At 44.9% G+C, this 13,672-nt stretch overlaps 1 protein-coding gene across 1 annotated transcript; it reads right to left on the bottom strand.

Annotated features, from left to right (window-relative positions):
* Positions 1-8,226: 8,226 nt before the first annotated feature.
* On the bottom strand, positions 8,227-12,923 carry LOC112872643 (immune-associated nucleotide-binding protein 9-like). The gene is made up of 6 exons (XM_025935714.1): positions 12,766-12,923; positions 10,831-11,084; positions 9,823-10,091; positions 9,529-9,693; positions 9,339-9,458; positions 8,227-8,837 (listed from the first exon to the last, which is right to left on the bottom strand). Exons 2-6 carry the CDS (start codon positions 11,051-11,053, stop codon positions 8,625-8,627), a joined length of 990 nt encoding a protein of 329 aa, XP_025791499.1. The 5' UTR covers positions 11,054-11,084; positions 12,766-12,923; the 3' UTR covers positions 8,227-8,624.
* Positions 12,924-13,672: the final 749 nt, after the last annotated feature.

Raw genomic sequence — 13,672 nt, 5'->3', positions numbered from 1 at the left:
ATGACTTGAATCATCAAGCCAAGCCTTTTTGTTCCTTCATCTCCTTGCTTTTTCTTCAGTCCAGTTAGACCCATGGCTTGATGAACTCAACAACAAGTCTATACCAGATTCAAAGTTCAATTATTCAAACTTCTTTGATCCAAACCCAGCTCTCTTACTTTCTCCTTTGGTAACAAATAAAAAATTCCATCTGATCCGAGTCATGGTAAACTAATATGCTTGGATTGCACCTAAAACCATATCATATACTCTATCCGTCCTATGAAAAATACATTTCTCTAATTAGAAAAATGCCACAAAGAGTACTATTTTAGATATTAATTTTCCCACCCTCCCCACCTAATCATGTGGCTAAATAACACCTGTTTGGCTTAATTATGTTGTATGACGCGAGTAACTCCAATGATTACCAAAAAAAAAAGCATCCGGAAAAAACTACAATTGCATTCTTCATGTTCATGGGATGGAGGGACCGCTGTTATCGGTGAGATTTATGAATACTTTCATGGCAATTTTAGTTACTTCGTCGAGGACCTTACCCTTAGGCGTGATGGATGTTTGAGCCATTCACTGGGCTGGTCAAGGCAGGGGAGGAGTTTGGAGGGAGGTCGATCGGAATATATGCATGCATGTCAGCCGGTGGGCAGGCAACTGCATCTCCACAGTTGACAAATGAATAGCGCCGTTGTGCCCCACGCCGGCTTTTCGTTGGATGCATGCACGAGCAGCTCCACGTACGCAACGAGCCGAGCTGAGCCTCGCAATCAAAGGCGGGGAATAATTCGAGGACGGCAGGGCCCCATGGAGATCTCCATCCACCAAACAGTCTCCGGAAACAGGAGGAGTGCCACCCCTCCAAGAACACTACCCGCTGTAGCGTATCATGAGGCAGGTCACGGAGGGTGGGGGGTGATCTTCATCGCTCTCCCACTCATGACACCGGCTGCTAGCTATAGCTGCGTGCCATGAATATTTGTGTGTGCGTGCGTGAAAGCGAGCGAGAAAAATGACACGTATGTACACGTCTCGCTGTCATGATAATCTTCCGGATTTGCTCTCGCGATATGCGATAGCTGCAGCTGTCGTCTCTCCCAACGGTAGGGGTGGCGTTTTTTAGGTTCACTTATCCAGCCTGAAATTTCACTTTCTCCAGGGACATCGACACTACCTTCGGCTTTAGAATTGATACTCGGATTGTGGAAAGTAAGTGTGAGAGTGGCGAAGTTGATGCATGGATTTTCTTTTTCGCGCTTCCGGATCGCTGTGTATGAGTGGGAAAACCTTTCTAAAGCTTTGCATTTTGCTCCTGCTTAAGGGCACATTTTCGCATATCAAGCAGGAACCAAGTGAGAACAATGATGTAAATCGTCAGTTGAAAAGGAAACGAAAAGAACCATGAAGACTTGTTTTAAGATCTAACCGATGGACGTAAACAAAGATTTCTAATTGGCACTCATCAAGTAGAAACAGACAGCACAGTGGAATAATGGGAGCTCTTTTGGCCTCAAGAGCGAATAATCGTGAAAACTCAAACAATAAATGTTTGGTGTATATATCATTGCTGTACAACCTTACAAAATGTCGAACTCAATGTGTCACAATGCTGAGAAAGGGGAAGCCTGCTTCCAAGTTCGTTCTTTTTTATTCTTTTCTTTTACCTCCCCATCTATTATCATTTGTTGAAATTTCTAAATTTTACCAATATCGACGAATCCACTTCTTTATGTAATGGTGTTATTGGTGTCATTTCTAGGTTGCAGTGAATTCCAGGTTTCCACTTAGAGACACAGACTCATCTAACCTATATATGCTTCCATTTATTGTTGGTAACTCCATATCTTTTCGATCATCCATCATAACTTCACAGGTAGACATTATATTGAGCAAACAAATAATTAAAAAATGTGCATGCAAACTTTGTATCATCCTTGCTCTCTCTCTCTCTGATTCGTATAAAATGTTGCTTGCATATCACACCCTGTATCTTGTAGCTTTACAGAAAAGAAATGTCTCAATGGATTTGGAGGTGGGGTAAAGGGCCAACCAACTCAGAAAAGGATAACATAGGAAAGGTTCTTCCTCAGAATACACCAATATTAGTGATAAGGATTCCCCAATAAAGGAAACATTCAAATAAAAGCACGGAACCTACCATGTTATCAAATAGCTTGAGAATAATTTACCTTTTTAGTACCAAAACCATTGTTTTATATATGTAACGACTGTACTCTTGACTCTTCCCTCAGTTATCTTAGGATTCCTGCACACTAAAGGAGGTTGAGAGTGGCAAGACCCAAGCTCGAGAGTTGGACCCCCAGTGCAGCGAAGTAAGAGCCAGCAGGCGGGAATATTGAAAATGTTTTAACTTAACTTGCATACTGAACATCTAACTCAAGGGGTGCATTATTCCCTTCACAAAAGGAACAGCGGAATAAAATGGCCGCCAGCAGAAAACGGCCCAATAAGCGCCGTCATGCACCAGTCCGCCGCCCTCTCGCGGCGCAGGCTGGCGTGGTAGGCGGAGGCGGCGTCCGCGCCACGACTATACATCCCTTGTACTATAAGGCTGCGTTCGTTTACCACGGAATGATGACTTGGAATAATTCCGAGTCGGATTACTTCACAAATTTATATAAACTTTCATCAGTTGGAATAAATCCTGGAATGTTCCGGCACAACCGAACGGCCCCTAAATCGGTGATCCATCACCTGAAGGCATCGCGTGAGCGATTTCGGCTCAATTAAACTTTCGGTCTAGCTCTCTTTCTTCCTCATCGCACGCTGCTGCTTGTGCCGCCGCCACTCATCTTTTCATCCACTCGCAGCTGCCGCAGTCGGACTAGGGTTCGGAGCTTCGTGTTGCTGGGGTCGGATTGTCTTTGGTGTGCCCAGCTATAGAGGAAGGTTGGCGGCGGCAGGGTAGTAGGTGGAGGTGGCGGGTTGTGGGCGAGGTGGTGATATGGTGGGAGCTACTGGCCGCGGGCCGTGGAGGACAATCAGTGGTCTGTGGTTGTGATAGGGATTCAAGGCGAGTTCTCGATATCCAGCGAACCTAGTTGCGGCAGCAGGATTGGTGGCAGCGGATTTGACAACAGGAGCTAGCAGGAACTTCGATGGTGGTGGTGGTGTGTGTGTGGGGGGGGGGGGGGGGCGCTCTCGGGGCGGGCGCCACCAGAGGTGAAGGTGGCCAACGGCGCGGGACCAAGCAAAAACTTTGACGGCAGTGGTGGCGGCGGCTCCAAAGATGGGAGCCTCCGGTGACGGAGGTGGCCGGCGGTGCGAAGGAGGAAAACAGTGATTTCTCGCTCTTGAACCGCTAGCTTCACGGTGCGAGCGAGGAAAACAGTGATTTCTCGCTCTTGAACCGCTAGCTTCAGTGACAACGTATGATTGTGCCACCTGAAGCGATAAATAATCGGGCCCCGGCGACCGGCGTCAGGCCGGGATGTTTCGAGCGTGGCTCATTTTCTTGGGCGTGCTCGTGTGGAGCTGCCGTGCTCCGTGTACCCGGAGCGAACCTGCTCTGCTGCGTGAGATTATACGTGTTGTATAGCCAGAAATAAAGCAAGGACATGACTCAAACAAACTTTGAAACTCGAGCTCTTTTTTTTCCTTTTCTTCTTCCACGTGTCTTCTCCTTAGATTTCTTCTAGCATCAGCGGTACAGCTGTTTTGACGCTTTGTGTTGGCTCTGCTCCATCCAAGCAAAACTTGCCACATAGTATGCCCCAACAAGAATGTTAGAAACCTGATCAAGAGCAAGGCGTTCAATTGAAGTCGGTTGGGCCGCATCAATGGCTGAGCCGTGTCTTCCTTAACCCGCTTAGTCTCGGCATTGGGCTTAGGCCAGGCAGCCCACCCACCCACCAGTAACTGCTCTTGTCGGCCCAGCACAAAGCTTAGGCTGCGTTTGGTATAGCTTTTGGACCTGCTTTTGCGGTGGAGAAGCAGGAAGCCGAACCAAACCCCTCCCACGCGCAGCAGCTTTTTTCACCGCAGCAGCTTTTCCCCCGTAGAAATCCCACAGCTGCCGGACCCCAGCTTTTGCTGCGGTAGGAGCAAACCAAGTTGGAAAAAATTACAAGTATGCCACCGCCGAGTACTGTTGCGTACCGATTCGTTTTCTATTTTTCTCTCTCCCCATCGATCGAACTGGAGGTACTGCTCTTCAGGTTGCGCCGCCGCCGGGGTCCCTTGCTGCGCCACCGCTTGGGAGCTCGGTGAGATTGGAAAGAAGGGCTGACAAGTGGGGGGCTACCTCCCAGTGAGTGAGGAGATAAATAAGAGATAGAAAAGAATAAAGAAAATTTAATCTTAAATATTTTCATGTACAAAAATAAAAATTTAAGGGAACAAAAGTTTTTAATTTGCATATAAACAATACATAGTTTCTCCACAGCAGACAGCTCACAGCAGGTTGAACCAAACGACGTTTAGCTTTTTCACAGCAGCTTTCTCACAGCAGCTTTTTCACAGCAGCTTTTCCACAGCTCACAGCTGAACCAAACGCACCCTTAGTCTCCCGCCTTCATGATCGGGCGCGGTTACCCACGGTAGTCTCGAGATATTATTTTTAAGTCGATCCATTTATCGTTTACTGTTCACTATTGTGCGTGTTCCCAGCTAAATAGGAGATAAAGTAGATAAAATGCTCACATCACCCACATGCATGCAAATCCGAAAGCTAGAACTATTAAACCGAGTATTCAGATTAAATTTGGATTGCACCATATGTTCAAAATAAGACCACACTTGCCTATATTTGCACGATATTTTTTAAAACATTTCTTTAATATCAAATAGTTAATTTCGAAAATTGGGAACAAATATTTTAAGGAGACGAATAATTGATTATTTTCTACGAACAAAAAGTTAAACATAACGAACAAACAATAATGTACAGCGAACAAAATATTACGCAACGCAAACATATGATAAATAATAAAAAATAAATATCATGAACAAATGAGTTAGCATTATTGAACAATTTAGTCTACAAACATAATAAATAATTTAACATTATGAACAAATTAGTTACATGCGAATAAATAATTTTACATGAAAAAAATACATAGTAAATAAACGAGTCATCAGCAATAACTATATATGTCTGGTAGAGTAATTTAGAATATAAAATTTATCTGTAATTTTTGCTACTTGAATTTTTATGTACCAAGAAAAAAATATCCTCAAACTTACAAAAAAAGAATAAGAAAATGAATAGACATAGAAAAAGAATAGAGAAAGAAAAATAAATTAAAAGGAGAAGACAAACGAAAGACAAGTCGAATTCCAGATCAGTGCAGCGGCACATTAATTTATCATCAACTGCCTTTGAAGATCTGGATCAAAATGAAGCCTGGACTCTCACAGCACACGCTGAAGAAACAGTACAGCATTATTACGGTACCCACGAATCTATATCTACTAGGCAAATATGTACATACGCTGTTACGGATAAAGTTGATATAAATATCGGATACATATAGGTTAATTTATAGGGATCTACGTGATCGAATCGTGGACGGAGAGATGGACTAAGGCCACACCTATCAATGACACAAGGCGGACCGATCAAAAATTTAGATAGAAATCTTACGTGCTTTAGAAATAGGTATAGATATCTATCTCTATCTCTATTATTAATAAATCAAACAATCGGAGTTTTAATTGGAATTGGGGTGACCTTATGCTGAATTAAGGATCTGAAGCCGTTACAGGTAGAAAACGACTGAAGTCCTTGAAAGACATGTACTACATTATTATAAAATATATATTGTGTATAATATATATATTTATATACTAATCAATATATTTATATAGTTTTTCATAGCAACGCACGGGCATATTTGCTAGTACAATAAAACATAAAAATTTAAAAAAAAATTTATATCTGGATCGGGTCATCCAACTATTGCCCCTTCTCCGTCACCCTGACGCGCTTCTCGGCACCGACCACCCCTCCCTCTCTCGGACTCTCCCTATCCATGCCCATGGGAGAGGTCCTGCTCCGCCCCACCAGCATACCAAGGACAATGCCACCTCGCCGTCCTGGATCCCCCACACCCGCGGCACGCGATTATGCAAATGTTGGGCCTCCCCGTCCTCGGTGGCCGCAACGGCCGGAGGCACAGGGTTCCCGGTGTCCGCGTACTCGCCGCGCTCGCCATTCGCAGCTGGGGCGACGCGTCACCATCCTCGGTAGCGGCGGCGGGCAGGGGTATAGGGACCCGCGCTCGCCGTGGACCTCGGCGTCCGCATCCTCGCTATGCACGCTGTTTGGGGCCGAGACAGAGAGGTGGAAGTGACGAGGAAGCAAAATTGATGATAATAGAGCAGGATCAACACTAGCTCTACCTCCGGGCCGGGGTGGCTCCCAACACTTCTTTCTTCAGTCATAATAGAGCAGGATCACAATTATACTTCCAAGTATCGACAAGAACACAAATACACCCCTATATCAAACTGATTACAACATCCGGCTCATCGAATGTTTCACGCCACAGGCGCAGTCCAGGTATATAGAGGGAACGGACACCGAACACAATGTACAAGAACGTGGTCCTTGCGGGCAACACCGCCGACCACCAAGCCACCTTCGCCACGGAAAAGGCAGTGCGCGGCGAGCATGGCCGCGAGGGCGCAGAAGATGAGACGCCGCCGGAGCCTGTCCCGCCTCGCCGCGCGGAGGTGGCGGGCGGCGCCCTCCCCCTGTATGACGCCGGCGCCGCGGCCCAGTACCTGTCCACCAGCACTCCCCTCCAGAGCGCGACCCGCTCGTCGTACTCCGGCCACGAGCGCATGCCAAGCTCCCGCAGCGCGGCGTGCCGCTTCTCGACCGGGCCGGCCTCGGTTTTGAGCCGGTAGAACCGGAAGAAGCGCGTCTGCTTGACGTACCGGCGGCGGCGGAGAGACCACACGCCGGAGCAGTTAGTGATGAATAGGGTCATCGTGCTGCGATGGACGCCGCCGAACGAACGAGCCTGGCTTGCCGATCTGGAAGGCGAGCCGCTTTGGCCCAACGGAAGCAGTGATGATCGTTCGTGCGCTGCGTGCCTGCCATGTGGTCTGATTGCAATTTCCTACATCTAAGGCTTGGCTTCTCAAGCTGCTGTTGCTGGCCTGTCCACAAGCCCCTCCATGATGCTGAATCGGCGTCGCGGTTGGTTGCCCCCCTCTCCCTGCGGCGCGCTGGTTGCCCTCTGTCAGGGCTGTTGTGTAGGATCGGCGATGCTACGCTCGCATGGTGGCTCCCATGGCGGGCGTCGTGGCGACGTGGCCTCGATGGTGCAGCAGTCGCCCCACCTCCTATAGTGATGGGAGCAAGGCAGCGGCTACTCCCTCGCACGGCGATGTGGCCGCGCCCCGCCGGGGCGCTCGAGTTCCCCCGGTTGCGGATGGCTGGAACAGGGCGACGGTGCGAGGCGAGAAAAATGGGCTGGCTTGCTAGGCCTTCTTGGACCGAACAAGCGGACGGATGAGGCGGTGCCTCGCTGGTGTCTGCCCCCACCATCTGATGGGACGGGTCTCGTAATTGCATGGGGACTCGTGCCGCTGCAATGTGGGGTTCGAATTCGCATGTCAGCGGCACAGTACCTCTTAAAGTGGATTGGCGGACATGTTTGATGGCAGGGTGACACAGTAGAAGTAGGGTTGGTAAAGAATCTTAATTTTTAGATTAAATAATCTAAGAATCGAATTTTAAAAGAAAAGAACTTAAATATATTAAATATTAAAGAGCGAGTTGAATTATAAAGAGAGCGTTAAATTCGTTAGGTCATCATCCGTTACCGCTAGGCGGGCCGCCGACCGGGACGGGCCGGACGGTGCCACGGCGGCGCGCCGGCCTGGTAGATCACGGCGAGAACGATGCCCTGGAACTTCGGGCCCGTGCTCGGCCATTGCCGGCCAGGAGCGAAAACACCGGACTAGCACCTATATCCTGGTTCCTATGGGCCTAATCTCAGCCCACAAAGTAAGCCAGCCCAACTCTAGCTGTCTTGGTCCATGTGCCAGCTTGGGTATCAGCTCTTTCCTAGCATCAGTTTGAGTCTGTTTAATCCTCGGCGTTGCATTTTGATCTTTTTTCCCCTTCAAATCTTCAACAATGCCATATGTTTTGCATTTCATGTGCATAATTTTAACACTCGCTTGCACCTCAAATATACTGTATAACTGTATAAAGTATTGCAATGTAGTAGCAAACATGAAGACATTTGTTGCCTCTGAAATGGAAGACAATTTGGACTACGATGTGCCACACTAGATGTGCACAAGAAAAAGAGATGAGCTAGTATGTTTTTTTATACAGCAGCTTTCCACCGTGATGCAAAGCTGTGGGCTGTCAGGATATATTGCTGCAATGCAAGCACAAATCACAGCCAATCAATCACCATGCACTACAGACAGCCTCCCAGAACACAGCAAAGAAGCATATAGACTAGATTATCCATCCATCCGCAAGAAGAACACCATCTGATTAGTCCCAACGCATGTTTGTGATGATACTTACTACTGGTAATGTACAGATATGAGACGTTGGCACGGTAGCAAAAGTTTTTTGTTTCCCTGCCCTCCATCCATTGAAGATTGGAGAGGGCAATCCTGGATGCTGCGGCTACCCGTTAGAGGATAGCACACTTGCGCTCTGCCGCCAACCTCCGGAACTCCTCGTTCTCCAACTGAGCCTTCCTGAGGCTCTCCTTCAGCTTGTTGATCTCCTCTTCTGATTTCATCCTAGCTTCATATGCCACTTTCTCTGCTTGGAGCCTTGCGTTTTGTTCCTCCATGAGTTGCTCTTGTAGCTTCTCGACTGTACAGTTTAGCTTTTCCTCCACCTATGAATATGTGCCCAAATCAATGCGACTATTAAGATAACTGTAATAGTACTGATTGTAATTTTCACATATCATGTTTTATAAGTCACTTGATGGCTGGAGGCTAGACCAGCGAACCCAAAGAAAAAGCTGAAGATAGAGTCCTATAAATTCTTATTGAAAGAAAGTTCTATGGGTTAAGTAATAGTTTCCAGTCTTTCAGTAAAACAAGTTTCATGACAGTTCAACAAAATAAAGTTGTGATGAAGAATATCCAACAGCCAATACTCGCTCAAACAGATCTTGCAGTTCTAGAAATTTAAACACATGTTGCAATCACATTTGACTTACTTGGATGTTGTGGACGCATTTGAGTATTTTAACAATTCCCAGTACTGTTAGATGAAATAGCATCCACAGAGCAGATGATGTAACTTAAAAGGTGCTGCAAAGCTGTATTGCTATCCTAGATAAGATAAGTCCTAGAATTTGGAATGCGTATTTTAATGTGATAGCTCTTACCATACTGGTTATGTGGGCAAGCTGTTCATCCCGAGTTCTATGAATCTCCTTCTTCAACTCAGATATCTGCTCGTCTGAATATCCCATGGTATGCACCTCTTTTTCTCTATCATGCACCTCCTACACAAGACAAGAGAAAAAAAAAGTAAGAGCTAAAACTCCAATCCTGAATTAAAATTTTATCAATTACCTTGATGCGAGTGAACATTTGATCTGAAAACGGTTTTCCCCCATTGTTTGCACAAACAGAGTCCACTACATCAAGCAATTTGTCAAGCTGCTGTGCTTGGCGTATGCGGTCATTGGTCACGTTATCGAAAATCACAACTCTGTTTTGGCATAGCTCAACAATGTTCTGTAAACAAAACACCAACCAATCTATTAAGAAATCGATTTCTGCAAAAAGGTCATATGACTAAGTGATGTACGAAAGGCAAGAAATCAATTTATTACGAAATCTCATTCGAAAAAGGGAGAAAATAACCTGCAAATATTCCGGGGCATTATTTAGCATGTTCCTCAATTTAGATTCACCAACTAGATCTCCATAAGTAAAAACTAAGATCATGTGGTTGACAATCTTTTCCCCAAAGAAGACCTTAATGGTCTCAACTGTACTTGCATCTTCTCGAGAAAACCGAGATGTGGCAGAAAAAACCATCAGAACTGCGTGTATCCCATCTTTAGCCATGTTCATACACTTAACAATCTCTTTACCAGCATCATCGGGTGAAATGCTCATATCAAACAACCCTATAGGAAATTTAAGTTAGTAATTAGCCCAAAATAAAAAACATTATCTACAATTCTTAAGGAAGCAGTAATATTTTCTAAGTATTCTGTGCTTATGAAAAGGTGGCATGTTATGCACAATTTTCATATTTAATAACTAACACTGTATAATGCATAAAGTTGTTTTTGCCTTTGAACCAGAAAGAAATGCAGTGTGAATTGACAGATCATGAAAACAAGTAATATGCTCCATCATGCAATTGGGAAACACCTGCGAATCCTTCTGGTTCATGAAGTATTTTCAAGTAGAGGAATTTACATATCATATAGTGAACTTCTTTTTAAGATGAAAAGGACCTCCAAAGAATGAAAATCCCTTCATGTAAACAGAAATGCATTTGAACAGCGGCACTTCTTCATATCATTTAGCTCTATCTTTATCAATATAAATGTTAACTTCATGGATAAAACTACTTCAAGTAAACAGCTATACACCAAAATGCTAAGCGTGATGGTAGCAGATTGCTTTTCCACTAAGTTTGAATAGTATCTAAAATATGGAAGCCATGGGTCATATACCAAACATCATAATAATATTGATACTTTAAATAAAGGATAATTGTAACAATACAACCAGAGAGAAAGAGAGGTAAGAATGACATGTGGCACAAGAAAATATATAAGCATCACAAATTCACCTAAAAGGCCAATGCCCCAATAGATTGAACAGATAAAGGTAACATCGAAAATTTGCCTTTACCTGGTGTATCAATAACATTGATGGTGCGACCATCCTTCAGGGTAGTGCTTCCCATCTGACAAGTATTAGTAACACTAGCATGGGAGTATTCTGATACAAATGCTTCCCGTCCAAGGATGCTATTTCCAGTTGCACTCTTACCATAGCCAAGTTTCCCAACAAGAACAAGAGTGATATCAGCACTGGGCAATACCCAGTCATCATCGTACTGGCTTCCACCCATTGCAAGAGGTGATGGCAATGCCTTACAAGAACTGTTCAGGAAATCAAGACATCAGGGCATCACTAAGGCACCAATTATGTTCAATAAGTGACTACATTCAAGTTATGTAAAAAAATTAGCAATTAAACTAATGAAAGAAAAAGACCCTCCCCATCAATTCTAGGAATTAATTATAGTTGACGCAGTTTAAGATGCATAAATGCTTTGCAGTCAAACTTTCTAAATGATTAGCCAGCGGCCAAATTCATCGTTTTAACATAGGATAAAGTTGAATTGTTTTTTTCTAAATGGAAAGGTTGAATTGACTTGGGACGTAGTGGAGTTTTAAGGAGAGGTAGAGGTAGACCTAGACTAACTTGGGACGAGACGCCGGTGCGAAGTGGAGTTTTAAAGCGGGGCGATAATGTAAGGAGAGGTAGAGGTAGACCTAGACTAACTTGGGACGAGACGGTCAAGAGAGACCTTAAGGAGTGGAATATCGCTAAGGAATTAGCTATGGATAGGAGCGCTTGGAGATTAGCAATTAACGTACCTGAACCATGACCTTTGTTACTTTTTGTTTAATCCCTAACTCTTCCTTTGGCTTTCGATTAATTAAACTCATGTTTCTATAATCGTACCCTTTTTGTGTTTCTTATTCTTGTTTTCTGTGGGTTTCATCTCTAGCCTACCCCAACTTGCTTGGGACAAAAGCTAAGTTGTTGTTGTTGTTGTGGTGGAAAGGTTGAATTGAATTGTTATGAAATAATTATGATATGACAGGAAACAAAACGCTTAGCCAGAAGTCCCCTAGGTCAATCTTTCTATTTCTGATTGTTATGTTATCTGATGTGACTTAAGAAAAAGAACCATGAATGGAAAATCAAATAGGTCTCATTATTAGTTACAACTTACAAGTGCAAGAAAAAGAGATCAACAACTCAAACCTACATATTTTGATCATATAGTCTCGACAGAATACTATATGCAATGGGGATAAGCCAAAGATACTACCAGAAGGCTTGAGCAAGCTACCCTAAAAGCAACTTCATTAGAGCTACAAATATATATAAAAGCTCAGTTCTGGGGCAACTATCACTTTATTGAACAAATCAGAAACCAGATTAGACCTATCAAAAAGAGTATTAACTTTGAACCACCAAGGTTACCAAAAATTTCAAATCGGTAGAGTGCAACGCCGCAAGTGCAAGGTTACAAGATAGAATAGATCCAGAACTCCTAGATTAGGGTCACCTTGTTTCCTCCCTATCTTCTCAGACGGCTGCTACTCAGCTAAAAAAACTTAATCCGTCATAATACCTACAGATCGAAAAGAATCAATTACATGCTACAACTGCAACTCCCGCTGCTCATCAATACTGCCCCGTGGTCTAGCTAAATCCCAAACACATCAGGTGCATAAACGAATCTACTTACAGAGTCAAAACCAAAGACGCCTACACACTGCTGAAAACCGCAACCTACCACAGCGCCCCTGATTGCGCGTGGAATTGACGAGGAGGAGCTGACTTGACAGCAAAGAAAAGAGAACACTCGCGCACTACAGCGTACCCATCGAAAATCGATCCATCTCGTCGTCGAGTCGTAAGGCTGGTGACCAAACCCGCACCAACCCAAGCGCGAACCCCCAAAAATTGGCGCAGTCCTCGCCAGCGTGAAACCAAGGAAGACGGCCGGGGAAGAAGTGGAAGAAGGGGCAGAGGATTAATTACTTGCTCGCGAAGAACCGGCGGCGCGGCGGTCGAGAGGAGCAGGAGCGGAGCAGCGAGTCGCGCCCGCCCGGGTGCGATCGGTTTATCTCCCGGGGTAGAGGTGGAAGAGGGTCCGGGTCCGTCCGCGGGCTGCCGGGCTCCTCTGTGGCTTATTTAATTGTAACGGAAGGAAGGGCCGTATGCTAGCGGCCGTGCCCCCCTGGGACTCCTGCCGCCGCGTTGCGGCTGCCATGGGTTGGGTATCTGGGGGTGCGTGGCGTGGAGTGGCCCTGGGCCGTAGGATCCGCGTTAGTAGTCGTGCACGTGGCGGATCGCCGGGGCAGAAACGGAAAGCGGTTGTCCACGTCAAAGGCCTTTGCTAAGAAGAGAACATATTACGTATCTATCTGGTGTTACGAGCTGATTAGGTATTATTGTGTTACTAAATATGATAGTATCTAAACTGGTGTATATAAAATTATAGAAAAATATGAATTAATAGAGGACGCAATCATCTACGTGCATATAAAATTTGAACTTGAACAAAAATTTATGCAAGAAGAAATAAAATTGAGAAATCAGCATTTAAATGGTTGCGGGTCGTAGATCAGACATGAACAATTCTACCCGCAACTATTTAGGTGCTGGTTTCACCACCCTCCACAGTCCAAATTCAGAGTGTTGAATGGAAGTCCTAATTTTTTATGTGCTAGTTTCATAAAATAGTTGGATGACTTGTTTCCAGGCGTCTAGTGGGGTTCCGGACATCCTATTAGAACCCCTACTTGATTGATTTCTCTGATGAACCCTCGCTTACTGACTGCTGGATTGACTGATTTTGGCGGAACAAGGCGTGGGGGTTCCGCTATAAAAAAAAGTCTGGTGAAAGATAATCATCTAATGTAAGTTGCCGCAAAAGAGTAGTTCA

The sequence above is a fragment of the Panicum hallii genome, chromosome 1 (genome assembly GCF_002211085.1).
Source record: "Panicum hallii strain FIL2 chromosome 1, PHallii_v3.1, whole genome shotgun sequence".
Classification (NCBI taxonomy): Eukaryota; Viridiplantae; Streptophyta; class Magnoliopsida; order Poales; family Poaceae; genus Panicum; species Panicum hallii.
Note: the sequence above shows the minus strand (reverse complement) of the source record. Positions and strands in the feature narration are given on the sequence as shown.

What these genes read in the sequence shown, in the direction of transcription:
- LOC112872643 (XM_025935714.1), bottom strand. Translation starts at nt 11,053, where the DNA reads ATGGGTGGAAGCCAGTACGATGATGACTGGGTATTGCCCAGTGCTGAT. An exon ending in AAATGTTCACTCGCATCAAG is followed by an intron (nt 9,459 to 9,528) that starts GTAATTGATAAA and finishes TGTCTTGTGTAG; the next exon opens with GAGGTGCATGATAGAGAAAA. An exon ending in TTGCCCACATAACCAGTATG is followed by an intron (nt 8,838 to 9,338) that starts GTAAGAGCTATC and finishes ACATATTCATAG; the next exon opens with GTGGAGGAAAAGCTAAACTG.